This window comes from Nerophis ophidion, linkage group LG26 (assembly GCF_033978795.1).
Source record: "Nerophis ophidion isolate RoL-2023_Sa linkage group LG26, RoL_Noph_v1.0, whole genome shotgun sequence".
Lineage (NCBI taxonomy): Eukaryota > Metazoa > Chordata > Actinopteri > Syngnathiformes > Syngnathidae > Nerophis > Nerophis ophidion.
This window is the reverse complement of record NC_084636.1, coordinates 5,783,281-5,810,915: the sequence shown is the minus strand read 5'-3', so window position 1 is coordinate 5,810,915 and position 27,635 is coordinate 5,783,281. Positions and strand designations below refer to the sequence as shown.

The window sequence follows — 27,635 nt, the reverse complement described above, 5'->3', positions numbered from 1 at the left end:
CCAGTGTCAGACAGGTGAGCTTCTAGACACTTCACCCAGTGTCAGACAGGTGAGCTTCTAGACACTTCACACAATGTCAGACAGGTGAGCTTCTAGACACTTCACACAATGTCAGACAGGTGAGCTTCTAGACACTTCACACAATGTCAGACAGGTGAGCTTCTAGACACTTCACACAATGTCAGACAGGTGAGCTTCTAGACACTTCACACAATGTCAGACAGGTGAGCTTCTAGACACTTCACCCAGTGTCAGACAGGTGAGCTTCTAGACACTTCACACAATGTCAGACAGGTGAGCTTCTAGACACTTCACACAAAGTCAGACAGGTGAGCTTCTAGACACTTCACACAATGTCAGACAGGTGAGCTTCTAGACACTTCACCCAGTGTCAGACAGGTGACCTTCTAGACACTTCACCCAGTGTCAGACAGGTGAGCTTCTAGACACTTCACCCAGTGTCAGACAGGTGAGCTTCTAGACACTTCACACAATGTCAGACAGGTGAGCTTCTAGACACTTCACACAATGTCAGACAGGTGAGCTTCTAGACACTTCACACAGTGTCAGACAGGTGACCTTCTAGACACTTCACACAATGTCAGACAGGTGAACTTCTAGACACTTCACACAGTGTCAGACAGGTGAGCTTCTAGACACTTCACACAATGTCAGACAGGTGATCTTCTAGACACTTCACACAATGTCAGACAGGTGAGCTTCTAGACACTTCACACAATGTCAGACAGGTGAGCTTCTAGACACTTCACACAATGTCAGACAGGTGAGCTTCTAGACACTTTACACAATGTCAGACAGGTGAGCTTCTAGACACTTCACACAGTGTCAGACAGGTGAGCTTCTAGACACTTCACACAGTGTCAGACAGGTGAGCTTCTAGACACTTCACACAGTGTCAGACAGGTGAGCTTCTAGACACTTCACCCAGTGTCAGACAGGTGAGCTTCTGGACACTTCACACAATGTCAGACAGGTGAGCTTCTAGACACTTCACACAATGTCAGACTGCTGTGCTTCTAGACACTTCACACAATGTCAGACAGGTGAGCTTCTAGACACTTCGCACAATGTCAGACTGCTGTGCTTCTAGACACTTCACACAATGTCAGACAGGTGAGCTTCTAGACACTTCACACAATGTCAGACAGGTGAGCTTCTAGACACTTCACCCAGTGTCAGACAGGTGAGCTTCTAGACACTTCACACAGTGTCAGACAGGTGAGCTTCTAGACACTTCACCCAGTGTCAGACAGGTGAGCTTCTAGACACTGCACACAATGTCAGACAGGTGAGCTTCTAGACACTTCACACAATGTCAGACAGGTGAGCTTCTAGACACTTCACACAGTGTCAGACAGGTGAGCTTCTAGACACTTCACCCAGTGTCAGACAGGTGAGCTTCTAGACACTTCACCCAGTGTCAGACAGGTGAGCTTCTAGACACTGCACACAATGTCAGACAGGTGAGCTTCTAGACACTTCACACAATGTCAGACAGGTGAGCTTCTAGACACTTCACACAATGTCAGACAGGTGAGCTTCTAGACACTTCACCCAGTGTCAGACAGGTGAGCTTCTAGACACTGCACACAATGTCAGACAGGTGAGCTTCTAGACACTTCACCCAGTGTCAGACAGGTGAGCTTCTGGACACTTCACACAATGTCAGACAGGTGAGCTTCTAGACACTTCACACAATGTCAGACAGGTGAGCTTCTAGACACTTCACACAATGTCAGACTGCTGAGCTTCTAGACACTTCACACAATGTCAGACAGGTGAGCTTCTAGACACTTCACACAATGTCAGACAGCTGAGCTTCTAGACACTTCACACAATGTCAGACAGGAGAGCTTCTAGACACTTCACACAATGTCAGACAGGTGAGCTTCTAGACACTTCACACAATGTCAGACAGGTGAGCTTCTAGACACTTCACACAATGTCAGACAGGTGACCTTCTAGACACTTCACCCAGTGTCAGACAGGTGAGCTTCTAGACACTTCACACAGTGTCAGACAGGTGAGCTTCTAGACACTTCACACAGTGTCAGACAGGTGAGCTTCTAGACACTTCACACAATGTCAGACAGGTGAGCTTCTAGACACTTCACACAATGTCAGACAGGTGAGCTTCTAGACACTTCACACAGTGTCAGACAGGTGAGCTTCTAGACACTTCACACAATGTCAGACAGGTGACCTTCTAGACACTTCACACAATGTCAGACAGGTGAACTTCTAGACACTTCACACAGTGTCAGACAGGTGAGCTTCTAGACACTTCACACAGTGTCAGACAGGTGAGCTTCTAGACACTTCACACAATGTCAGACAGGTGATCTTCTAGACACTTCACACAGTGTCAGACAGGTGAGCTTCTAGACACTTCACACAATGTCAGACAGGTGAGCTTCTAGACACTTCACACAATGTCAGACAGGTGATCTTCTAGACACTTCACACAGTGTCGGACAGGTGAGCTTCTAGACACTGCACACAATGTCAGACAGGTGAGCTTCTAGACACTTCACACAGTGTCAGACAGGTGAGCTTTTAGACACTTCACACAATGTCAGACAGGTGAGCTTGTAGACACTTCACACAATGTCAGACACGTGAGCTTCTAGACACTTCACACAATGTCAGACAGGTGAGCTTCTAGACACTTCACACAATGTCAGACAGGTGAGCTTCTAGACACTTCACCCTGTGTCAGACAGGTGAGCTTCTAGACACTTCACCCAGTGTCAGACAGGTGAGCTTCTAGACACTTCACACAATGTCAGACAGGTGAGCTTCTAGACACTTCACCCTGTGTCAGACAGGTGAGCTTCTGGACACTTCACACAATGTCAGACAGGTGAGCTTCTAGACACTTCACACAATATCAGACAGGTGAGCTTCTAGACACTTCACACAATGTCAGACTGCTGAGCTTCTAGACACTTCACACAATGTCAGACAGGTGAGCTTCTAGACACTTCACACAATGTCAGACAGGTGAGCTTCTAGACACTTCACACAGTGTCAGACAGGTGAGCTTCTAGACACTTCACACAATATCAGACAGGTGAGCTTCTAGACACTTCACACAATGTCAGACTGCTGAGCTTCTAGACACTTCACACAATGTCAGACAGGTGAGCTTCTAGACACTTCACACAATGTCAGACAGGTGATCTTCTAGACACTTCACACAGTGTCAGACAGATGAGCTTCTAGACACTTCACACAATGTCAGACAGGTGAGCTTCTAGACACTTCACACAATGTCAGACAGGTGATCTTCTAGACACTTCACACAGTGTCGGACAGGTGAGCTTCTAGACACTGCACACAATGTCAGACAGGTGAGCTTCTAGACACTTCACACAATGTCAGACAGGTGAGCTTCTAGACACTTCACACAATGTCAGACAGGTGAGCTTCTAGACACTTCACCCTGTGTCAGACAGGTGAGCTTCTAGACACTTCACACAATGTCAGACAGGTGAGCTTGTAGACATTTCACACAATGTCAGACAGGTGAGCTTCTAGACACTTCACACAATGTCAGACAGGTGAGCTTCTAGACACTTCACACAATGTCAGACAGGTGATCTTCTAGACACTTCACACAGTGTCGGACAGGTGAGCTTCTAGACACTGCACACAATGTCAGACAGGTGAGCTTCTAGACACTTCACACAGTGTCAGACAGGTGAGCTTTTAGACACTTCACACAATGTCAGACAGGTGAGCTTGTAGACACTTCACACAATGTCAGACACGTGAGCTTCTAGACACTTCACACAATGTCAGACAGGTGAGCTTCTAGACACTTCACACAATGTCAGACAGGTGAGCTTCTAGACACTTCACCCTGTGTCAGACAGGTGAGCTTCTAGACACTTCACACAATGTCAGACACGTGAGCTTCTAGACACTTCACACAATGTCAGACAGGTGAGCTTCTAGACACTTCACCCTGTGTCAGACAGGTGAGCTTCTGGACACTTCACACAATGTCAGACAGGTGAGCTTCTAGACACTTCACACAATATCAGACAGGTGAGCTTCTAGACACTTCACACAATGTCAGACTGCTGAGCTTCTATACACTTCACACAATGTCAGACAGGTGAGCTTCTAGACACTTCACACAATGTCAGACAGGTGAGCTTCTAGACACTTCACACAGTGTCAGACAGGTGAGCTTCTAGACACTTCACACAATATCAGACAGGTGAGCTTCTAGACACTTCACACAATGTCAGACTGCTGAGCTTCTAGACACTTCACACAATGTCAGACAGGTGAGCTTCTAGACACTTCACACAATGTCAGACAGGTGAGCTTCTAGACACTTCACACAGTGTCAGACAGGTGAGCTTCTAGACACTTCACACAATGTCAGACAGGTGAGCTTCTAGACACTTCACACAATGTCAGACAGAATCAGGGTGGAGGTTATTAAACAAGACAAGAAGCAAGGAATTAAACACGGACAGAATTCAATTTGGCTCAATTGAGGAGAGACGTCTGGACTGTCTTCTTTGTACGGTCCCACCATGGTCTGGCGAAAAATTGTACGCCTCGTCTTTAATTTGGAATTTCCCTGATTACATGGAAACAGCTGTTTCTAAGGGGCGGGGGTCGTAAACAGCCATCGCCTTTGCTAGGATTAAAGACAGCTGGTGTCTGCTCGCCGGGAACTCATTGAAACACAAAGTTTGGTGATAACTTGGATATAATTATTCTGACAGTTATTGATCATAAATCTGCTTCCACTTGATCAGTTTTTCACTTTTAAAAGACCCAAATCCCAAGTCCCAAGTCAGGGATAATGGATGAAAAGCAGCTTTTAGTTCTTTCTGGAATATATAGTCGTGGTCAAAAGTGTTCATACACTTGTAAAGAATATAATGTCATAACTGTGATGAGTTTCCAATCATTTTTTACAACTCTTATTTTTTTGTGATAGAGTGAAAATGACACAAAAATTGAGCTGTTTGGCCACAACACCCAGCAATATGCTTGGGGGAGCAAATCCCAGGAACACCATGTGTCAGAATAATTGTATCCAAGTTATCACGCAACTTTGTGTTGCCATGAGTTCAAAGACAAAAGCTGTCTTTGATCCTACCCAGCGAAAGGCTTGCAAAACTCTACCGCGTAGGATGGGAAGCGACATGAAGGTGTCGGTATTGTAATCCACAGGAAGATTTTGTCTCGACCCGAGATCTACAAACAGGCAGCGGCTGTTTACGACCCCCTTCCCTTAGAAACAGCTGTTGCCATATAGAAGAGGAAGGCGTACAATCTTTCGTCAGAGCGTGGTGGCGACACTGTACAAGTCTACAGGTCTCTCCTCAATTGAGCTAAATGGAAATTTGTCTCTGTTTAATTCCTTGCTTCTTTGCCTGTTTAATAGATGTTTGAACTCGACACCATGCCTACCGTCAAGCATGGTGGTGGTAGTATTATGATGATGGTGTTCGACGAGTGCGTGTCAGACCCTTGCGAGAACGGCGGAACGTGTGAGAACCTGCCGGGCTCCTACTCGTGTTACTGTCCGCCGAGCGTCAGAGGACACAACTGCCAGGAAGGTGCAGCTATTTTTTATAATTCATACAGAAGGTGGACACTTCAGGCAACAGAGCGTCCGTCTTTGTTGACAAAACTCCACAAAGACATTGAGAGACATTGAAAAAGATCAATCTTTACATTAGAAAAGGTCATACGAGTTGTTGACATAGTCATGTAGCGTGTGTATGCAACTTTTCTTATGTTAGCATGCTGGCATTAGCATGCTAAAGTTTTTATGCTAGCATTTTGTTTAAAATGTATTCGTTTGAACTTGAATATCATGGCTTTTGATACTTAACGCCATCATAGAAGCGTGCTAACTTCTCTTATGTTAGCATGTTTACCTTAGCATGCTAACAGTGTATGCTAGCATTCTGTCTATATATTTATTGGTTTGAACCGAAAAATCTTTTATTTTGATACTTGGCGCCATCTTAAAAGTATGCCAACTTCTCTTATGTTAGCATGCCAACATTATATGCTAGCATTTTGTTTATATTTATTGGTTTGAACCGAAAAATCATTGATTTTGATAGTTGGCGCCATCTTAAAAGTATGTTAACTTCTCTTATGTTAGCATGCCAACGTTGTATGCTAGCTTTTTGTCTATATTTATTCGTTTAAACCGAAAAATCATTGATTTTGAGACTTGGCGCCATCTTAAAAGTATGCTAACTTCTCTTATGTTAGCATGTTCACATTAGCATGCCAACGTTGTATGCTAGCATTTTTTTATATTTATTGGTTTAAACAACGTTATATGCTAGCATTTTGTTTATATGTATTGGTTTAAACGTAAAAATCATTGATTTTGAGACTTGGCGCCATCTTCAAAGTATGCTAACTTTTCTTATGTTAGCATGCCAACGTTGTATGCTATCATTTTGTTTATATTTATTGGTTTAAACCAAAAAATTATTGATTTAGATACTTGGCGCCATCTTAAAAGTATGCTAACTTCTCTTATGTTAGCATGCTTATCTTAGCATGCTGACAGTGTATGCTAGCATTTTGTCTGTATTTATTGGTTTGAGCGGAAAAAAATCATTTATTTTGATACTTGCCGCCATCTTAGAAGTATGCAAACTTCTCTTATGTTAGCATGCTTACTTTAGCATGCTGAGAGTGTATGCTACCATTTTGTCTATATTTATTGGTTTGAACCGAAAAAAACCTTGATTTAGATCCTTAGCGCCATCTTAAAAGTATGCTAACTTTTCTTATGTTGGCTTGCCAACATTGTATGCTAGCATTTTGTTTATATTTATTGGTTTAAACCGAAAAATCCTTGATTCAGATATTTGGCGCCATCTTAAAAGTATGTTAACTTCTCTTATGTTAGCATGTCAACGTTGTATGCTAGCTTTTTGTCTATATTTATTTGTTTAAACCGAAAAATCATTGATTTTGAGACTTGGCGCCATCTTAAAAGTATGCTAACTTCTCTTATGTTAGCATGTTCACATCAGCATGCCAACGTTGTATGCTAGCATTTTTTTATATTTATTGGTTTAAACAACGTTATATGCTAGCATTTTGTTTATATGTATTGGTTTAAACGTAAAAATCATTGATTTTGAGACTTGGCGCCATCTTCAAAGTATGCTAACTTTTCTTATGTTAGCATGCCAACGTTGTATGCTATCATTTTGTTTATATTTATTGGTTTAAACCAAAAAATCATTGATTTAGATACTTGGCGCCATCTTAAAAGTATGCTAACTTCTCTTATGTTAGCATGCTTATCTTAGCATGCTGACAGTGTATGCTAGCATTTTGTCTGTATTTATTGGTTTGAGCGGAAAAAAATCATTTATTTTGATACTTGCCGCCATCTTAGAAGTATGCAAACTTCTCTTATGTTAGCATGCTTACTTTAGCATGCTGAGAGTGTATGCTACCATTTTGTCTATATTTATTGGTTTGAACCGAAAAAAACCTTGATTTAGATCCTTAGCGCCATCTTAAAAGTATGCTAACTTTTCTTATGTTGGCTTGCCAACATTGTATGCTAGCATTTTGTTTATATTTATTGGTTTAAACCGAAAAATCCTTGATTCAGATATTTGGCGCCATCTTAAAAGTATGTTAACTTCTCTTATGTTAGCATGTCAACGTTGTATGCTAGCTTTTTGTCTATATTTATTTGTTTAAACCGAAAAATCATTGATTTTGAGACTTGGCGCCATCTTAAAAGTATGCTAACTTCTCTTATGTTAGCATGTTCACATCAGCATGCCAACGTTGTATGCTAGCATTTTTTTATATTTATTGGTTTAAACAACGTTATATGCTAGCATTTTGTTTATATGTATTGGTTTAAACGTAAAAATCATTGATTTTGAGACTTGGCGCCATCTTCAAAGTATGCTAACTTTTCTTATGTTAGCATGCCAACGTTGTATGCTATCATTTTGTTTATATTTATTGGTTTAAACCAAAAAATCATTGATTTAGATACTTGGCGCCATCTTAAAAGTATGCTAACTTCTCTTATGTTAGCATGCTTATCTTAGCATGCTGACAGTGTATGCTAGCATTTTGTCTGTATTTATTGGTTTGAGCGGAAAAAAATCATTTATTTTGATACTTGCCGCCATCTTAGAAGTATGCAAACTTCTCTTATGTTAGCATGCTTACTTTAGCATGCTGAGAGTGTATGCTACCATTTTGTCTATATTTATTGGTTTGAACCGAAAAAAACCTTGATTTAGATCCTTAGCGCCATCTTCAAAGTATGCTAACTTTTCTTATGTTGGCTTGCCAACATTGTATGCTAGCATTTTGTTTATATTTATTGGTTTAAACCGAAAAATCCTTGATTCAGATATTTGGCGCCATCTTAAAAGTATGCTAACTTCTCCTAGGTTAGCATGCCAACGATCTATGCTAGCTTTTTGTCTGTATTTATTTCTTTAGACCGAAAAATTATTGATTTTGATACTTTGCGCCATCTTTAAAGTATGCGTACCTTAGCATGCCAATGTTGTATGCTACCATTTTGTTTGTATTTATTGGTTTAAACAAAAAAAAAATCATTGATTTTGATACTTGGCGCCATCTTAAAAGTATGCTAACTTCTCTTATGTTAGCATGCCAACGTTGTATGCTCGCATTTTGTTTATATTTATTGGTTTAAACCCAAAAAAATCATTATTTTTGATACTTGGCGCCATCTTAAAAGTATGCTAACTTCTCTTATGTTAGCATGTTTACCTTAGCATGCTAACAGTGTATGCTAACATTTTGTCTATATTTATTGGTTCAAACCAAAAAATCATTTATTTTGAGGCTTGGCGCCATCTTAAAAGTATGCTAACTTCTTTTACCTTTAGTATGCTAACAGTGTATGCTAACATTTTGTCTCTATTTATTGGTTTAAACCGAAAAATTATTGATTTTGATACTTGGCGCCATCTTAAAAGTATGCTAACTTTTCTTATGTTAGCATGCCAATGTTGTATGTTAGCATTTTGTCTATATTTATTGGTTTGAACTGAAAAAATCATTGATTTCGATACTTGCCGCCATCTTAAAAGTATGCTACCGGTCCTAATGTTATAATGCTAACATTAGCATGCTAACGTTTTTTGCTTCAACTTTGGCTGCGTGGCTCATTTGCATATGTCGACTGTAGCGTGTTCTCTAATTAAGGGGCCCCGTGTGACTTTTATTATCACATTATTGTTGACTTATGGTGGATGGGACCAACATGTGTGCTACTTTTCCTAACGGCGGTGGTTTGTGTGCAGAGCAGGACAGCTGCGAGTCCAACCCCTGCCTGAACGGAGGTGTGTGTCGGGGCTCCAGGGCCCCGGGGTCCTACGCGTGCGCCTGCAAGGACGGCTTCTTCGGGGACCGCTGCCAAATGTGTGAGTTGCAAGTTCAGCGGGCTTCAGCCGTCCTTAGGAGGAAGTGAGCTTCAGGAGCAAGTCTTTGCCTGTGCTGCCCCCCAGTGGACGACCCCTGCGTGCTGCATCCCTGCGGGAGCCGAGGCGAGTGCCGCAGCGACAGGAGAGGGAACTACAAGTGTGTTTGCCGAGCAGGACACACTGGGAAAGACTGTGAGAAAGGTCAGCTGACTTCACACAAAACTAAGGTCACCGCATTTAGTCTGAAGTCCAAGTACAATATAAATAATATGTATATCAATACAAATGTTCAGGCTTATTAAATAAAAATAAATAAATAAATAAATGGTGGCGACTTGTCCAGTCGCCACCATTCCCTTCCGCCCGATTGTAGCTGAGATAGGCGCCAGCGCCCCCCGCAACCCCAAAAGGGAATAAGCGGTAAAAAATGGATGGATGGATGGATAAATAAATAAATACAAATATATATATATATATTTATTTATTTATTTATTATACCAAAAATTATTTTACAATATTATATAAAAAAATATTTTACAACCTAAAAAGGATTTGAAAACAAAAAATATTTTACAACCCAACCACAAAATTATTTTTTAACCCAAAAAATGATTTGCAACCCAAAAATATTTTACAACCCAAAATGTTATTTGCAACCAAAAAATGATTGGCAACCACAACTGTAATTTTGCATATATATATATATATATATATATATATATATGTAGGTGTGGGAAAAAATCACAAGACTACTTCATCTCTACAGATCTGTTTCATGAGGGGTTCCCTCAATCATCAGGAGATTTTAATGGAAGCATTCACATACAATGGTTTGTATAGGGCACAGAGTGGGTGGGTACAAGCAGGCGTAGGGTGTGGTGATTGGCTCATGTGTTACCTAGGAGGTGTTTCCGTCTGTGGCGGCATGTTGAAATGATTTCACTGCGCTTGTTGAGGGATGATAGATCTGGATGATATATAATAAACAGTTTCTCTTTTAAGCATAGGTTGCATCTTTTATTACCACTGTTGTAAGGTGTGCTGGATGCAAGAATTTGCCATGTTATTGAATATTCAACATTATTGTCTTTGAGGTTCCAAATGTGTTTGCTGAGTTCTGTAGAATTCCGCAAAGTCTGGTTTCTAAAGGAGACGTTGTGATTATTCCATCTTGTTTTGAACGCTCCTTCGGTTAATCCTACGTACGTGTCGGATGTGTTAATGTCCTTGCGTATTACCTTTGCTTGGTAAACGACTGATGTCCGTAAGCACCTTCCGTTGAGAGGGCAATCAGGTTTCTTGCGACAGTTACATTCATTATTGGTTTCAGAGTCGTTTAGTCTGGGGGTAGGCAGTCCTTTTGCAATTGCTTTGTTGTGGTTTGAAATGATTTGTTGCATGTTATTCATACAGCTGTAGCTCAATTTAATGTTGTTCTTGTTGAATATTTTTCTTAGGGTGTTGCCTTTGGGGAAGTGTTTGTCGATCAGAGTGAGGAACTTGCGGCCGATGTTGGTTGAGACGTCTTTGCTGAATGGTGGATTGTACCAGATGATGTTGTTTCGTTTTCTGCTCTTTTTTGGTTGGTTTCCTGGGGTGGGTTCATAGGTGAGGGTGAAGTTGTATCCGCTTTCATCAAGTGCTTTCTGGTACGGGGGGGTTGCTTGGTCGAATTCAGCTTTGCTGGATGACAGCATCGATAGCCTTTTATTAATTCCGGTAGGTATTCTTTTGGTGGTGGTGGGTGGGTGGTTGCTGTCGTGGTGCACGTATTGGAGTGTTGTGTTGGGTTTCCTGAATGGCTGGTAGCTGTTATTTCTCAGGTTGAAAGTGACGTCGAGGAAGTTGACGGTTTGCTTGTTGGCTTCAATCGTGATCCGTAGGCCGTTTTCTTTGAAGATTTGGCATATGCGCTTCTTGGTGTTCTCGCTGCTCCTTGGCGAGGCGCGGCACACTGCCAGTCCGTCATCACGGTAAATACCAAGGTTCAGGTTGAGGCTAGCAAGCTGGGAGAGGAGGAAACTCCCAACGATTATATATATATATATATATATATATATATATATATATATATACCACAAATTATTTGCAGCCCGAAAAATAATTGATTGGCAACCACAAAAATGATTTGCAACCAAAACAATGATTTTGAAACCTTAACAGTAATTGGCAGCCAGAAAACTGATTTGCAACCCCAAAAATGATTTTGCAACCAAAATAAATGATTGACAACCACAAAATTGATTGTGCGACCCAAAAAGTTATTTTGCAACAATAACAATGATTGTGCAACCCCAAAAAATTATTTGCAACCCAAAAAATAATTTCGCAACCAAAATAAATGATTGACAACCACAAAAATGATTTTGCAACCAAAATAAATGATTGACAACCACAAAATTTATTGTGCGACCCAAAATGTTATTTTGCAACCATAACAGTGATTGGCAGCCAGAAAAAATATTTGCAACTACAAAAATGATTTTTAGACCAAAATACATGATTGGCAACAACAACAATGGTTGTGCAACCCCAAAAAATAATTTGCAACCCCAAAAATTATTTTGCAACCATAACAGTGATTGGCAGCCAGAAAAAATATTTGCAACACCAAAAATGATTTTGAGACCAAAATACATGATTGGCAACAACAACAATGATTGTGCAACCCCAAAAATTATTTGCAACCCCAAAAATAATTTTGCAACCAAAATAAATGATTGACAAACACAAAATTGATTGTGCGACCCAAACAATTATTTTGCAACCATAACAGTGATTGGCAGCCAGAAAAAATATTTGCAACCACAAAAATGATTTTTAGAACACAATACATGATTGGCAACAACAACGATTGTGCAACCCAAAAAATTAATTGCAACCCAAAAAATAATTTTGCAACCAAAATAAATGATTGACAACCACAAAATTGATTGTGCGACCCCAAAAATTATTTGCAACCCAAACAATTATTTTGTAACCATAACAGTGATTGGCAGCCAGAAAAAATATTTGCAACACCAAAAATGATTTTGAGACCAAAATACATGATTGGCAACAACAACAATGATTGTGCAACCCCAAAAATTATTTGCAACCCCAAAAATAATTTTGCAACCAAAATAAATGATTGACAAACACAAAATTGATTGTGCGACCCAAACAATTATTTTGCAACCATAACAGTGATTGGCAGCCAGAAAAAATATTTGCAACCACAAAAATGATTTTTAGAACACAATACATGATTGGCAACAACAACGATTGTGCAACCCAAAAAATTAATTGCAACCCAAAAAATAATTTCGCAACCAAAATAAATGATTGACAACCACAAAATTGATTGTGCGACCCCAAAAATTATTTGCAACCAATACAAGGATTGTGCGACCCGAAGAATGATTTACAACCCAAACAATTATTTTGTAACCATAACAGTGATTGGCAGCCAGAAAAAATATTTGCAACTACAAAAATGATTTTTAGACCAAAATACATGATTGGCAACAACAACAATGACTGTGCAACTCGAAAAAATATTTTCAACCCCAAAAATTATTTTGCAACCAAAATAAATGATTGACAAACACAAAATTGATTGTGCGACCCAAAAAAATATTTTGCAACCATAACAGTGATTGGCAGCCAGAAAAAATATTTGCAACCACAAAAAAGATTTTTAGACCAAAATACATGATTGGCAACAACAACAACGATTGTGCAAGCCCAAAAATTATTTGCAACCAATACAAAGATTGTGCGACCCAAAAAATGATTTACAACCCTCCATCCATCCATTTCCTACCACTTATTCCCTTTCGGGGTGGCGGGGGGCGCTGGCGCCCATCTCAGCTACAACCCAAACAATTATTTTGCAACCATAACAGTGATTGGCAGCCAGAAAAAATATTTGCAACCACAAAAATTATTTTTAGAACACAATACATGATTGGCAACAACAACGATTGTGCTACCCCAAAAATTAATTGCAACCCAAAAAATAATTTTGCAACCAAAATAAATGATTGACAACCACAAAATTGATTGTGCGACCCCAAAAAATATTTTGCAAGCATAACAGTGATTGGCAGCCAGAAAAAATATTTGCAACCACAAAAAAGATTTTTAGACCAAAATACATGATTGGCAACAACAATAACGATTGTGCAAACCAAAAAATTATTTGCAACCAGTACAAAGATTGTGCGACCCAAAAAATGATTTACAACCCTCCATCCATCCATTTCCTACCACTTATTCCCTTTCGGGGTGGCGGGGGGCGCTGGCGTCCATCTCAGCTACAACCCAAACAATTATTTTGCAACCATAACAGTGATTGGCAGCCAGAAAAAATATTTGCGACCACAAAAATGATTTTGAGACCAAAATACATGATTGGCAGCCAGAAAAAATATTTGCAACCACAAAAATGATTTTGAGACCAAAATACATGATTGGCAACCAGAAAAAATATTTGCAACCACAAAAATGATTTTGAGACCAAAATACATGATTGGCAACCAGAAAAAATATTTGCAACCACAAAAATGATTTTGAGACCAAAATACATGATTGGCAACCAGAAAAAATATTTGCAACCACAAAAATGATTTTGAGACTAAAATACATGATTGGCAACCAGAAAAAATATTTGCAACCACAAAAATGATTTTGAGACCAAAATACATGATTGGCAACCAGAAAAAATATTTGCAACCACAAAAATGATTTTGAGACTAAATACATGATTGGCAACCAGAAAAAATATTTTGCAACCACAAAAATGATTTTGAGACTAAATACATGATTGGCAACCAGAAAAAATATTTTGCAACCATAAAAAAACCCTCTGCGAATATTTCTGTAATTCTGAGGTATTTGGAGTGTATGACTTTAAAAGCGATGAGATGGCGACTTGTCCAGGGTGTACCCCACCTTCCGCCCGATTGTAGCTGAGATAGGCACCAGCAACCCCAAAGGGAATAAGCGGTAGAAATTGGATGGATGGCTATATATATATAAATATATATATATATATATATCAATGTGTCTCTCTGCAGATCTGCTGCCCCCTTCTGGCCTCCACGTGCAGCGCGTGGAGGAGAAGGAGGTGGAGCTACGCTGGGACGCGCCCGAGGCCCCGCCCAGCTCGCTCAGCGGCTTCGTGGTCACGCACGCGCCGCAGGGCCGCGGCAATCGCAAGGTGGACTTCCTGGACCGCTACCAGTCCTCCCACGTCCTGCGAGGTCTGGTCCCGGGACTCCTCTACAACATCTCCACCTACTCCGTCAAGCGCAACACCAACAACGACGACTTCAGCCAGCCCGCCACCGCACTCATACGCACTCGTGAGTAACACTGTGCACTTGTCCAATGTAATACATGCCACAGAACACTAAGGGGTTGGCAACACTAGCTATGTTAGCTACATGCTAACACTACATTTTAACATCATACTCTGTTAGCAGCACTAGCCTTGCTAGCTACATGTTAACACTACATTTTAACATCATACTCGGTTAGCAGCACTAGATTTGCTAGCTACATGCTAACACTACATTTTAACATCATACTCGGTTAGCAGCACTAGCTTTGCTAGCTACATGCTAACACTACATTTTAACATCATACTCTGTTAGCAACACTAGCTATGTTAGCTACATGCTAACACTACATTTCAACATCATACTCGGTTAGCAGCACTAGCTTTTCGAGCTACATGCTAACACTACATTTTAACATCATACTCTGTTAGCAACACTAGCTATGTTAGCTACATGCTAACACTACATTTCAACATCATACTTGGTTAGCAGCACTAGCTTTTCGAGCTACATGCTAACACTACATTTTAACATCATACTCTGTTAGCAGCACTAGCTTTGCTAGCTACATGCTGACACTACATTTTAAAATCATACTCGGTTAATAACACTAGCTATGTTAGCTTCATGCTAACACTACATTTTAACATCATACTCTGTTAGCAACACTAGCTATGTTAGCTACATGCTAACACTACATTTTAACATCATACTCTGTTAGCAACACTAGCTATGTTAGCTACTAACATACTCTGTTAGTAGCACTAGCTTTGCTAGCTACATGCTAACACTACATTTTAACATCATACTTGGTTAGCAGCACTAGCTTTGCTAGCTACATTTTAACATCATACTCGGTTAGCAGCACTAGTTATGTTAGCTACATGCTAACACTACATCAAACATCTTGCTAGGTTAGCAGCACCAGCTATGTTAGCTACATGCTAACACTACATTTTAACATCCTGCTTAACAACAGTAGCTATGTTAGCTACATGCTAACACTACATTTTAACCAGTAGCTAACATAGCTACATGCTAACTACATTTTAACCAGTAGCTATGTTAGCTACATTATGCTAGGTTAGCAGCACCAGCTATGTTAACACAACATTTTAACATCATGCTAGGTTAACAACAGTAGCTATGTTAGCTACATGCTAACACTACATTTTAACCAGTAGCCGTGTTAGCTACATGCTAACACTACATTTTAACCAGTAGCTGTGTTAGCTACATGCTAACACTATATTTCAACATTATGCTAGGTTAGCAGCACCAGCTATGTTAGGTACATGCTAACACATTTTAATATCATACTAGGTTAACAACAGTAGCTATGTTAGCTACATGCTAACACTACATTTTAACCAGTAGCTATTTTAGTTACAAGCTAACACTACATTTTATCGTCATGCGAGATTAGCATATAGACTAAAGCAAAACATGACGACCGACAGTTGGCAGAGTTTTTAGGATGTGTAGTGAAGCCTGAATGATGAAAAGACAACTTTGATGGTGAACACTACTTTCAGAAGTGAGGGGATGAAATCTTGGTTTTGCCAAGCAACGTGTGACAGTCATGACAAACACACAACATGTGTATGTTTGTGTCTTTCTGCCACGACGACAACAACAACAACACCCGCAGGACCTCGGAGGGCGGAGCTCCTGCAGGTGTTGAACGTGTCGTCCTCCCAGGTGAGAGTGAGCTGGATGCTGAAGAGCAGTCGCCACGCACCTGTCAGCAGGATCCTCCTCACCCTCTCACTCTCTGATGGATCCCAGCACCGCTCTGCTCTGCTCAACTCCACCACCACCGACTACACCTTCAGGTCAGCATCACCCATCCATCCATCCATCCATCCATCCATCCATGTGTATATCCTGTATGGTAGAAGGTGGAACATTTGGAGTAATGTTGTGTCTGGCCACCAGAGGGCGATGTTTGAGTCCTGTCTTGATGTGCCTGCAGTTCTTTGCTCCCCGCTCACATGTACTCTGTGGACGTCTTGACTCAGAGTGGACTTGATGACTTCCTCTCCACCAGTCACCCTGCAGGGCCTCTGCACTTCTGGACAAGTATGTTACCTTTTGTAAACATCTAAACAAGTATTTGTAAACATGTAAACAAGTATCTTCCTTTTGTCTAAACAAGTATGTTTTGCTTGTAAACGTCTAAACAAGTATGTTACTTTTGTCTAAAGAAATATGTTACTTTTGTAAACGTCTAAACAAGTATGTTACTTTTGTCTAAAGAAATATGTTACTTTTGTAAACGTCTAAACAAGTATGTTACATTTTTAAACATCTAAACAAGTATGTTACTTTTGCAAACATCTAAACCGTTATGTTACTTTTGTAAACGTCCAAACCAGTTTGTTAATTTTGTAAACATCTAAAAAAGTATGTTACTTTCGTAAACATCTAAACAAGTATGTTACTTTTGCAAACATCTAAACCGTTATGTTACTTTTGTAAACGTCCAAACCAGTTTGTTAATCTTGTAAACATCTAAACAAGTATGTTCCTTTTGTCTAAAGAAGTATGTTTTGTTTGTAAATGTCTAAACAAGTATGTTACTTTTGTCTAAAGAAATATGTTACTTTTGTAAACGTCTAAACAAGTATGTTACATTTTTAAACATCTAAACAAGTATGTTACTTTTGCAAACATCTAAACCGTTATGTTACTTTTGTAAACGTCCAAACCAGTTTGTTAATCTTGTAAACATCTAAAAAAGTATGTTACTTTCGTAAACATCTAAACAAGTATGTTCCTTTTGTCTAAAGAAGTATGTTTTGTTTGTAAATGTCTAAACAAGTATGTTACTTTTGTCTAAAGAAATATGTTACTTTTGTAAACGTCTAAACAAGTATGTTACATTTTTAAACATCTAAACAAGTATGTTACTTTTGTAAACATCTAAACGGTAATGTTGCTTTTGTAAACATCAAAACCAGTTTGTTCATTTTGTAAACATCTAAGAAAAGTATGTTACTTTTGTAAACATCTAAATCAGTATGTTAGTTTGTAAACAAGTATGTTACTTTTGTAAACATCTAAACAAGTACTTGTAAACATGTAAACAAGTATGTTCCTTTTGTCTAAACAAGTATGTTTTGTTTGTAAATGTCTAAACAAGTATGTTACTTTTGTCTAAAGAAATATGTTACTTTTATAAACATCTAAACAAGTATGTTACATTTCAAACATCGAAACAAGTATGTTACTTTTGTAAACATCTAAATCAGTATGTTAGTTTGTAAAGAAGTATGTTACTTTTGTAAACATCTAAACAAGTATGTTTTGTTTGTAAATGTCTAAACAAGTATGTTTTGTTTGTAAATGTCTAAACACGTATGTTACTTTTGTAAACGTCTAAACAAGTATGTTACTTTGGTCTAAAGAAATATGTTACTTTTGTAAACGTCTAAACAAGTATGTTACATTTTAAACATCTAAACAAGTATGTTACTTTTGTAAACATCTAAATCAGTTTGTTAGTTTGTAAACAAGTTTGTTACTTTTGTAAACATCTAAACAAGTACTTGTGTCTAAACAAGTATGTTACATTTTAAACATCTAAAAAGTATGTTACTTTTGTAAACATCTAAGTCAGTTTGTTAGTTTGTAAACAAGTATGTTACTTTTGTAAACATCTAAACAAGTACTTGTGTCTAAACAAGTATGTTTTGTTTGTAAATGTCTAAACAAGTATGTTACTTTTGTAAACGTCTAAACAAGTATGTTACTTTGGTCTAAAGAAATATGTTACTTTTGTAAATGTCTAAACAAGTATGTTACATTTTAAACATCTAAACAAGTATGTTACTTTTGTAAACATCTAAGTCAGTTTGTTAGTTTGTAAACAAGTATGTTACTTTTGTAAACATCTAAACAAGTACTTGTGTCTAAACAAGTATGTTTTGTTTGTAAATGTCTAAACAAGTATGTTACTTTTGTCTAAAGAAATATGTTACTTTTGTAAACGTCTAAACAAGTATGTTACATTTTAAACATCTAAACAAGTATGTTACTTTTGTAAACATCCAAATCAGTATGTTAGTTTGTAAACAAGTATGTTACTTTTGTAAACATCTAAACCGTTTTGTAAAAATCCTAACCAGTTTGTTAATTTTGTAAACATCTAAGAAAAGAATGTTACTTTTGTAAACATCTAAATCAGTATTTTAGTTTGTAAACAGGTATGTTACTTTTGTAAACATCTAAGAAAGTATGTCACTTTTGTAAACATCTCAATCGCTATGTTGTTTTGTAAACAAGTATGTTACTTATGTAAACATCTAAACCGTCATGTTACTTTTGTAGACATCCAAACCAGTTAGCTAATTGTGTAAACATCAACAAAAAAAAAGTGTGTTACATTTGTAAACATCTAAAACAAGTATGTTAATTTTGTAAACATCTAAAAAAATATGTTACTTTTGTAAACATCCAAACCGGTATATCACTTTTGTAAACATTTAAACAAATATGTCACTTTTGTAAACATATATGTTACTTTTGTAAACATTTAAAACAAGTGTGTTGCTTTTGTAAACATCTAAATCAGTATGTTATTTTGTAAACAAGTATGTTACTTTTGCAAGCATCAAAACCTGTAAGTTACTTTTGTAAACATGTAAAGAAGTATGTTACTTGTGTAAATATTTTAATAAGTATGTTACTTTTGTAACCATCTAAACAAGTATGTTACTTTTGTAAACATCTACTTTTGTAAACAAGTATGTTACTTTTTTAAACATCCAAACATGTATGTTACTTTTGTAAACATTTTAACAAGTTTGTTACGTTTGTAAATTTTTAAACAAATATGGTACTTTTGTAAACATCTAAACAGGAATGTTACTTTTGTAAATATTTAAACAAGTATGTTACGTTTGTAAATATGTAAACAAGTATTTGTAAACATCTAAACAAGTATGTTACTTTTGTAAACATCAAAACAGGAATGTTACTTTTGTAAACATCTAAACAAGTATGTTACGTTTGTAAATATGTCAACAAGTATTTGTATACATATAAACAAGTATTTATAAACATCTAAAAAAAAGTATTTGTAAACATGTAAACAAGTATTTGTAAACATGTACTTGTAAACAAGTATTTGGAAAAAGTAAACAAGTATTTGTAAACATGTAAGCACATATTTGAAAACAAGTAGGTGTAAACATGTAAACAATTATTTGTATACATGTAAACAAGTACCTGTAAACATGTAAACAAGTATTTGTCCATATGTAAACAAGTGTGTGTAAACATGTAAACATGTTTTAGTAAACATGTAAACAAGGATGTGTAAACATGTAAACAAGCATTTGTTCATATGTAAACAAGTATGTGTAAACATGTATTAGTAAACATCTAAATAAGTATTTGTACACATTCAAACAAATATTTGCAAACATGTAAAAAAGTATGTGTAAACATGTAAACTAGTATGTGTAAACATGTAAATTCGTATTTGTGTAAACATCTAAATAAGTATTTGTAAACATGTAAAAAAGTATGTGTAAACATGTAAACTAGTATTTGTAAACATGTAAATTCGTATTTGTGTAAACATCTAAATAAGTATTTGTAAACATTTAAACACATATTTGTAATCAAGTATTTGTAAACAAGTATGTGTTAACATGTAAACAAGTATTTGTAAACATTTAAACAATTGTGTAAACATGTAAACAATTATGTGTAAATATGTAAGCAGGTATTTGTAAACAAATATGTGTAAACATGTAAAAAAGTATTTGTTCATATGTAAACAAGTATGTGTAAACATGTATTACTAAACATGTAAACAAGTATGTGTAAACAAGTAACAAGTATTTGTACATATGTAGACAAGTATGTGTAGACATGTAGACAAGTATGTGTAAACATGTAAACAAGTATTTGTAAACATCTAAATAAGTATTTGTACACATGTAAACAAATATTTGTAAAAATGTAAACAATTATGTGTAAACATGTAAACTAGTATTTGTAAACATGTAAATGAGTATCTGTAAACATCTAAATAAGTATTTGTACACATGTAAACAAGTATTTGTAAACATGTAAACACATATTTGTAAACATGTAAACAATTATGTGTAAACATGTAAACAAGTATGTGTAAACATGTAAACAAGTATTTGTAAAAAGTATTAGTAAATATGTAAACAAGTATGTGTACATATGTAAACAAGTATGTGTAAATATGTAAACAAGTATTTGTAAACATGTAAACACATATTTGTAATCAAGTATTCATAAACAAGTATTTGTTAACACGTAAACACGTATTTGTAAACATGTAAACAAGTATGTGTAAACATATAAACAAGTATGTGTAAACATGTAAACAAGTATTTGTAAAAAGTATTAGTAAATATGTAAACAATTATGTGTAAACATATAAACAAGTATGTGTAAACATGTAAACAAGTATTTGTAAAAAGTATTAGTAAATATGTAAACAAGTATGTGTACATATGTAAACAAGTATGTGTACATATGTAAACAAGTATATGCAAACATGTAAACAAGTATGTTCATGGACATACTTGTGAATGACAAATAGAAACTAAAGTGTCCACATGAAGACCAGTTCCTGTTGTTTCCATGACGACCTATTAACATGTCCCCTCAGGGCCCCTCCCCCCACAGAACCTCTCCCTGTCCCAGGTGACCACCACCTGGGCTCAGGTGACCTGGACTCCAGACCCCGGGCAGGTGTCGGACGGCTTTGTGGTCAACGTGACCCGGGGTCTGACCACCAGGAGCCGCTTCCTGCCCGGCGGCCTGCTGGGGTCCTACACCCTGCGTGAACTGACCCCGGGTCAGCTCTACCGCCTGGCCCTCACCTCCGTCAAGACCACGGGCCAGGAGCAGGTCCACAGCAAGCCTCAGCACCTGGACTTCACCACCTGTGAGTGTCCACGTCTCCTTCCTGGTAGTGAGGTCTCCTCTCACTCAGAGGATCTTTGACTATAGATGCATTACGCTTAGTGTCTTTACCTTAGACAGCATAGAGGAACTTTGATTAGTGTCTTAGCCTTAGACAGCACAGTACTCCGTCACATAGATGATCTTTGATTAGTGTCTTTGTCTTAGACAGCACAGCACTCTGTCACATAGAGGATCTTTGATTAGTGTCTTTGTCTTAGACAGCACAGCACTCTGTCACATAGAGGATCTTTGATTAGTGTCTTTGTCTTAGACAGCACAGCACTCTGTCACATAGAGGATCTTTGATTAGTGTCTTTGCCTTAGACAGCACAGCACTCTGTCACATAGAGGATCTTTGATTAGTGTCTTTGTCTTAGACAGCACAGCACTCTGTCACATAGATGATCTTTGATTAGTGTCTTTGTCTTAGACAGCACAGCACTCTGTCACATAGAGGATCTTTGATTAGTGTCTTTGTCTTAGACAGCACAGCACTCTGTCACATAGAGGATCTTTGATTAGTGTCTTTGTCTTAGACAGCACAGCACTCTGTCACATAGATGATCTTTGATTAGTGTCTTTGTCTTAGACAGCACAGTACTCCGTCACATAGAGGAACTTTGATTAGTGTCTTAGCCTTAGACAGCACAGTACTCCGTCACATAGAGGATCTTTGATTAGTGTCTTTGTCTTAGACAGCACAGCACTCTGTCACATAGAGGATCTTTGATTAGTGTCTTTGTCTTAGACAGCACAGCACTCTGTCACATAGAGGATCTTTGATTAGTGTCTTTGCCTTAGACAGCACAGAACTTTGTCACATAGATGATCTTTGATTAACAACTCTGTTTTAAATGTCTCATAGAGGATCTTTGGATTAGCGTCTTTGTCCTTAACTGCACAGGGCTCCTGTCACATAGAGGATCTTTGCTTAGTCACTTTGTTTTAAGTGTCACCAGGCTCCTGTCTCATAGAAGATATTTGATTAGTGACTTTGTCTTAAATGTCACAGTGCTCCTGTTACATAGAGGATCTTTGATTAGTGTCTTTGCCTTAAATGGCACAGCACTCTGTCGCATAGACGATCTTTGGCTAACAACTTTGTCTTAAATGTCACATAGAGGATCTTTGAGTAGCGTCTTTACCTTTAACTGCACAGTGCTCCTGTCTCGTAGAGGATATTTGACGAGTGTCTTTGGGTTTAACTGCACAGGGCTCCTGTCACATAGAGGATCTTTGCTCAGTTTCTTTGCCTTAAACGGCACAGCACTCTGTCACATAGATGATCTTTGGTTAACAAATTTGTTTTAAATGTCACATAGAGGATCTTTGATTAGCATCTTTGCCTTTACCTGCTCTTGTCACATAAAGGATCTTTGACGAACATCTCTGCCTTAAACATAACTGTGCTCCTGTCCCATAGTGGATCTTTTGGCTATTATCGATGGATCTTTCACTTGCATCTTTCCATTAAACAGCACAGTGGTCCCGTCATATAGAGGGTCTTTGACCAGCATCTTTGCTTCAAACGGCACAGTTGTCTTGTCATAGAGGATCTTTGACCAGCATCTTTCCATTAAACAGCACAGTGGTCACGTCGTATAGAGGATCTTTGACTAGCATCTTTCCATTAAACAGCACAGTGGTCTTGTCACATATAGGATCTTTGACTAGCATATTTCCATTAAACAGGACAGGGGTCCTGTCATATACAGGATCTTTGACTGGCATATTTCCAGTAACCAACACAGGGGACTTGTCACATAGAGGATCTTTGAGTAGCATATTTCCATTAAACATCACAAGGGTCCTGTCAAATAGAGGATTTTTTTCCAACATCTTTCCATTAAACAGCACAGGGGTCCGGTCTAATAGAGGATCTTTGAGTAGCATATTTCCATTAAACAGGACAGGGGTCCTGTCATATAGAGGATCTTTGACTAGCATCTTTCTATTAAACAGCACAGTGGTCTCATCACATAGAGGATCTTTGACCAGCATTTTTCCTTTTTTATGCCTGTGCTTTTATTGCGCTCTTTTGTTTTATTTCTAAATTATTTTTGATGAGTTTTGTGTGCCGATGTCCTGAACGCTAGCAAGTCCAAACAGCGGCGGGACGCAAATGGCCCCCCGGGGCCTGCAGGGGCCCTTGCTGCCAATGTCTGCCCTCACTGTGCCATCACCCTTGAACAAGATGTTTCCTCTGGCCCAGTGCCAATGGAGGCCAGGTCTGCAAGGAGAGGGCAACCCGGCGGGACGGCACGAAGGCCCTCTGACACCCAGGACCCGGTGGGCGGAGCAGAGCCGAGGGAGGGGCCAAGGTGCGTCACCCCCAATGAATGAAGTCAGGAGTGGATGAGGGAATGAACAGTGTTGTGTTGATGTTTCAGGTACACAGAGCTCATAGACAGGAGGAGGAAGATCACCGCCAAGTTCTCACACCTGCCAAGAAAAGTCCTTCGACATCGGAAGAGTTGAGCACCTCCTCTTGCTAAATATGAAGTCCGTCCCCTAACCATCTGTGATATCACCCGCTGGTGGGATATCAGTACAGTATCGGGTGATATTGCATGTCAAATGTGCGATACGGGCAGTGTTGACTGAGTTAGCATCAAATGTCCTCCGATCAACACAATTTATTTGATTCATTTACAAAGGAGGATCTGGCAGCTACACAACAGCTAAGCACACAGTAGCACACAAGCTGGACATAGGCATTGAACAATATTGAAGTGTAAAATGTGTCAACATAAACAATTATCAAATCATTATAGTTACATCCATCCACTCATCCATCCGTTTGTCCATTTGGACATATGAATGAATGGATAGACGTATATCATCCATCCATCCATCTATTCATCTGTCCGTCTATTTATTCGTTTTTGTAGACAACAGGGACTAACGTTTATTGATAATTGGCCCTCTTTCTGGGGTAAACCAGGCTTGCTGATTAGAGAAGGCCTTCACCCTAACCAGGAAGGCGCCATCACTCTGTCTAGAAACATAGATTATTGGTTGAGTCACACTTGAGTGACTACACTAGAGCAAGCCAATTACAGTGTCTGTTAGTCCGGATGTTGGAGTCAGTTAAGCTAGAACTAACCAGTGCCAGGCTTGAAAATCCCTGCACACATAGCATTACTCCTAGAATAATACACAACTCACATCATGTTTTTTTCCACAGTGACTGTGCCAGGGGTAGACATGCATTCTACTGAGGTGGCAAATTATGACACGTTCAGTTTATCGCAGCACCAAGCAAACAATGTGAAGATTCCCGTCATATAAATTCCTAGATATGGTCGAAATTATTTAAGGCTCACTACGCAAAAACTACTACGGATAACATTAACAAAGATTCCTCAAAACAGCCCACTACCTATAATATGGGCTGTTTAAACATCAGATCATTGTCTCCCAAAACGTTATTAGTTAATGAGGTCATTAGAGACAACAATCTTAACATCATTGGTCTCTGTGAAACCTGACTCAAACCAGATGAATTTTTCCCGCTAAACGAGATATAGCCTCCTAACTATACGAATCCACATATCGCTCGTCCCCAATGAAAACTTTAACCTTACCCCTAACCGAAGTAATAAATACAACTTTTGAGGTGGTTACTATGAGGTCTGTCGCACCACTGCCTCGCTACCTGGCTGTTTTCTACCAGCCCACCTGGGCCCTATTCGGACTTTATCAGTGAATTCTCAGAGTTTTCCGCTGATATAGTGACGCACGCTGACAATATAATTGTAATGGGGGACTTTAATATCCATATGAATACCCCATTAGACCTTCCGTGCGTGGCGCTCCAGACTATAATTGATAGATCTGGTCTTACACTAATAATAAATGAACCCACGACCTAGTCCTTGTCCGTGGTGTCACCACCTCCAAAGTTATGCTACTCCCGTACACTAAAGTAATGTCCGATCATTACCTTATAAAATTTGAAGTTCCGAGTCATTGTCAATAAGCTGATAATAACCACTGGTTTAGCAGCCGCAACATTCACGCTGTCACAATGATGACTCTTGCTGGCCTACTGCCTTCGGTAATGGTGCCATTCCCAAATTATGTGGACTCTATTGATAACAACTTTAACCATGCCCTGCGCGACACCATTTATAGTCATTTCACTTGATTCAACATTCCACACTATGAAATGATGTGTGTATGATTCCTGCTGATATTGTATGGGATCAATAAACAGTATGGGATCAATAATAATAATAATAATAATAGATTTTATTCGTAAAAAACACTTTCCATTGAGCAAACAACCTCAAAGTGCTACAGTGTATCAAAAAGATAATGAAAATAAAAACTAGAACTAGCACGCATATATTAAGAAAAAAAAGGCTTTTTTAAAAAGAAGGGTTTTTAAGCCTTTTTTTTTAAAAGCATCCACAGTCTGTGGTGCCCTCGTGTGGTCAGGGAGAGCGTTCCACAGACTGGGGGCGGTGGAGCAGATAGCCCCGGTCTCCCATTGTTCGTAGATTTGTCCTTGTAGGTTGGAGGAGGTTAGCCTGTCCAAACTTTATTCCTATTTTCCTTATTTAAATACCAGTCTGTCTCTGAATGCTACATATAATAATAATAATAATAATAATAATAAATTTTATTTGTAAAAAGCACTTTACACTGAGCAAACAACCTCAAAGTGCTACAGTGTATTAAAAAACAAACTTAGAGATAATAAAAATAAAACAGCCTAATAGCTAGAACTAGTATAAATATATCTAAAAAAAAAGGCCTTTTTTAAAAAGCATCCACAGTCTGTGGTGCCCTCAGGTGGTCAGGGAGAGCGTTCCACAGACTGGGAGCGGCGGAGCAGAAAGCCCGGTCTCCCATTGTTCGTAGCTTTGTCCTCGGTGGTTGGAGGAGGTTAGCGGGTATGGATGGTGTAAAAAACTGTAAAAAGTGTAAAAAACAGAACAGTCACCTGGCAACAGGTGCGATGCGGTCCTAACTCGGGACCACATTTGGACTTTTTGTCAAGTGTTTTTTCCAAAGCCGACTCCTGACAGGAAGTGTTTTCGCCTCCCAGAGCCCGAGCCGCTGGTTCGTTTGGAGAGGATGGAGGAGACCAGCAACAAAGTCAGTCTGGCGCTGGAGGTCCGAGAAGAGGCTTCCAGACCCGAGCCCGGTAGGTCCTGCTGGTCCTGATGGTCCCGCCCTTTGTTCATGCTTGGATTTGTATAGTTAGTTTTACTCAGCAGCGTAGCCCTCTGGCAAACGTAGCCATTCAAAGGTTTGTTTTGGTGGAAGTTGAGCTATTAATGAGGCATATCCTCCTAACTATACAAGTGCACATATTGCTCGTCCCCAATGAAAACCTTAACCACAAGTGCACATATTGCTCGTCCCCAATGAAAACCTTAAAGGGGAACATTATCACCAGACCTATGTAAGCGTCAATATATACCTTGATGTTGCAGAAAAAAGACCATATCTTTTTTTAACCGATTTCCGAACTTTAAATGGGTGAATTTTGGTGAATTAAACGCCTTTCTATTTATCGCTCTCGGAGCGATGACGTCAGAACGTGACGTCACCCAGGTAGTCAACGCCATTTTCTCCACCACATCGCACGCATCAAGTCAAATCAGCTCTGTTATTTTCAGTTTTTTCAACTGTTTTCCGGTACCTTGGAGACATCATGCCTCGTCGGTGTGTTGTTGGAGGGTGTAACAAAACGATCAGGGACGGATTCAAGTTGATTTACGTAGAATGTGCATCAATTAGCACGGCATGCTAATCGATGCTAACATCCTATTTAGGCTAGCTGTATATACATATTGCATCGTTATGCCTCATTTGTAGCTATATTTGCCTCCAGCCTTTCCCTCCATCCACATGCAATGCCAAACAAACACATACC

General features: G+C 38.7%; 1 protein-coding gene across 1 annotated transcript in view; it reads left to right on the top strand.

Annotated features, from left to right (window-relative positions):
• sned1 (sushi, nidogen and EGF-like domains 1) overlaps positions 1-27,635 on the top strand; it is a 116,767-nt gene that overhangs the window by 82,587 nt on the left and 6,545 nt on the right. Inside the window, exons 18-27 of the mRNA XM_061888000.1 lie at positions 5,502-5,612; positions 9,345-9,464; positions 9,549-9,665; positions 14,525-14,812; positions 16,440-16,623; positions 16,764-16,870; positions 21,447-21,725; positions 23,958-24,066; positions 24,136-24,218; positions 26,802-26,900. Coding sequence (XP_061743984.1) covers positions 5,502-5,612; positions 9,345-9,464; positions 9,549-9,665; positions 14,525-14,812; positions 16,440-16,623; positions 16,764-16,870; positions 21,447-21,725; positions 23,958-24,066; positions 24,136-24,218; positions 26,802-26,900 — 1,497 coding nt within the window. The remainder of the gene's footprint in view (positions 1-5,501; positions 5,613-9,344; positions 9,465-9,548; positions 9,666-14,524; positions 14,813-16,439; positions 16,624-16,763; positions 16,871-21,446; positions 21,726-23,957; positions 24,067-24,135; positions 24,219-26,801; positions 26,901-27,635) is intronic.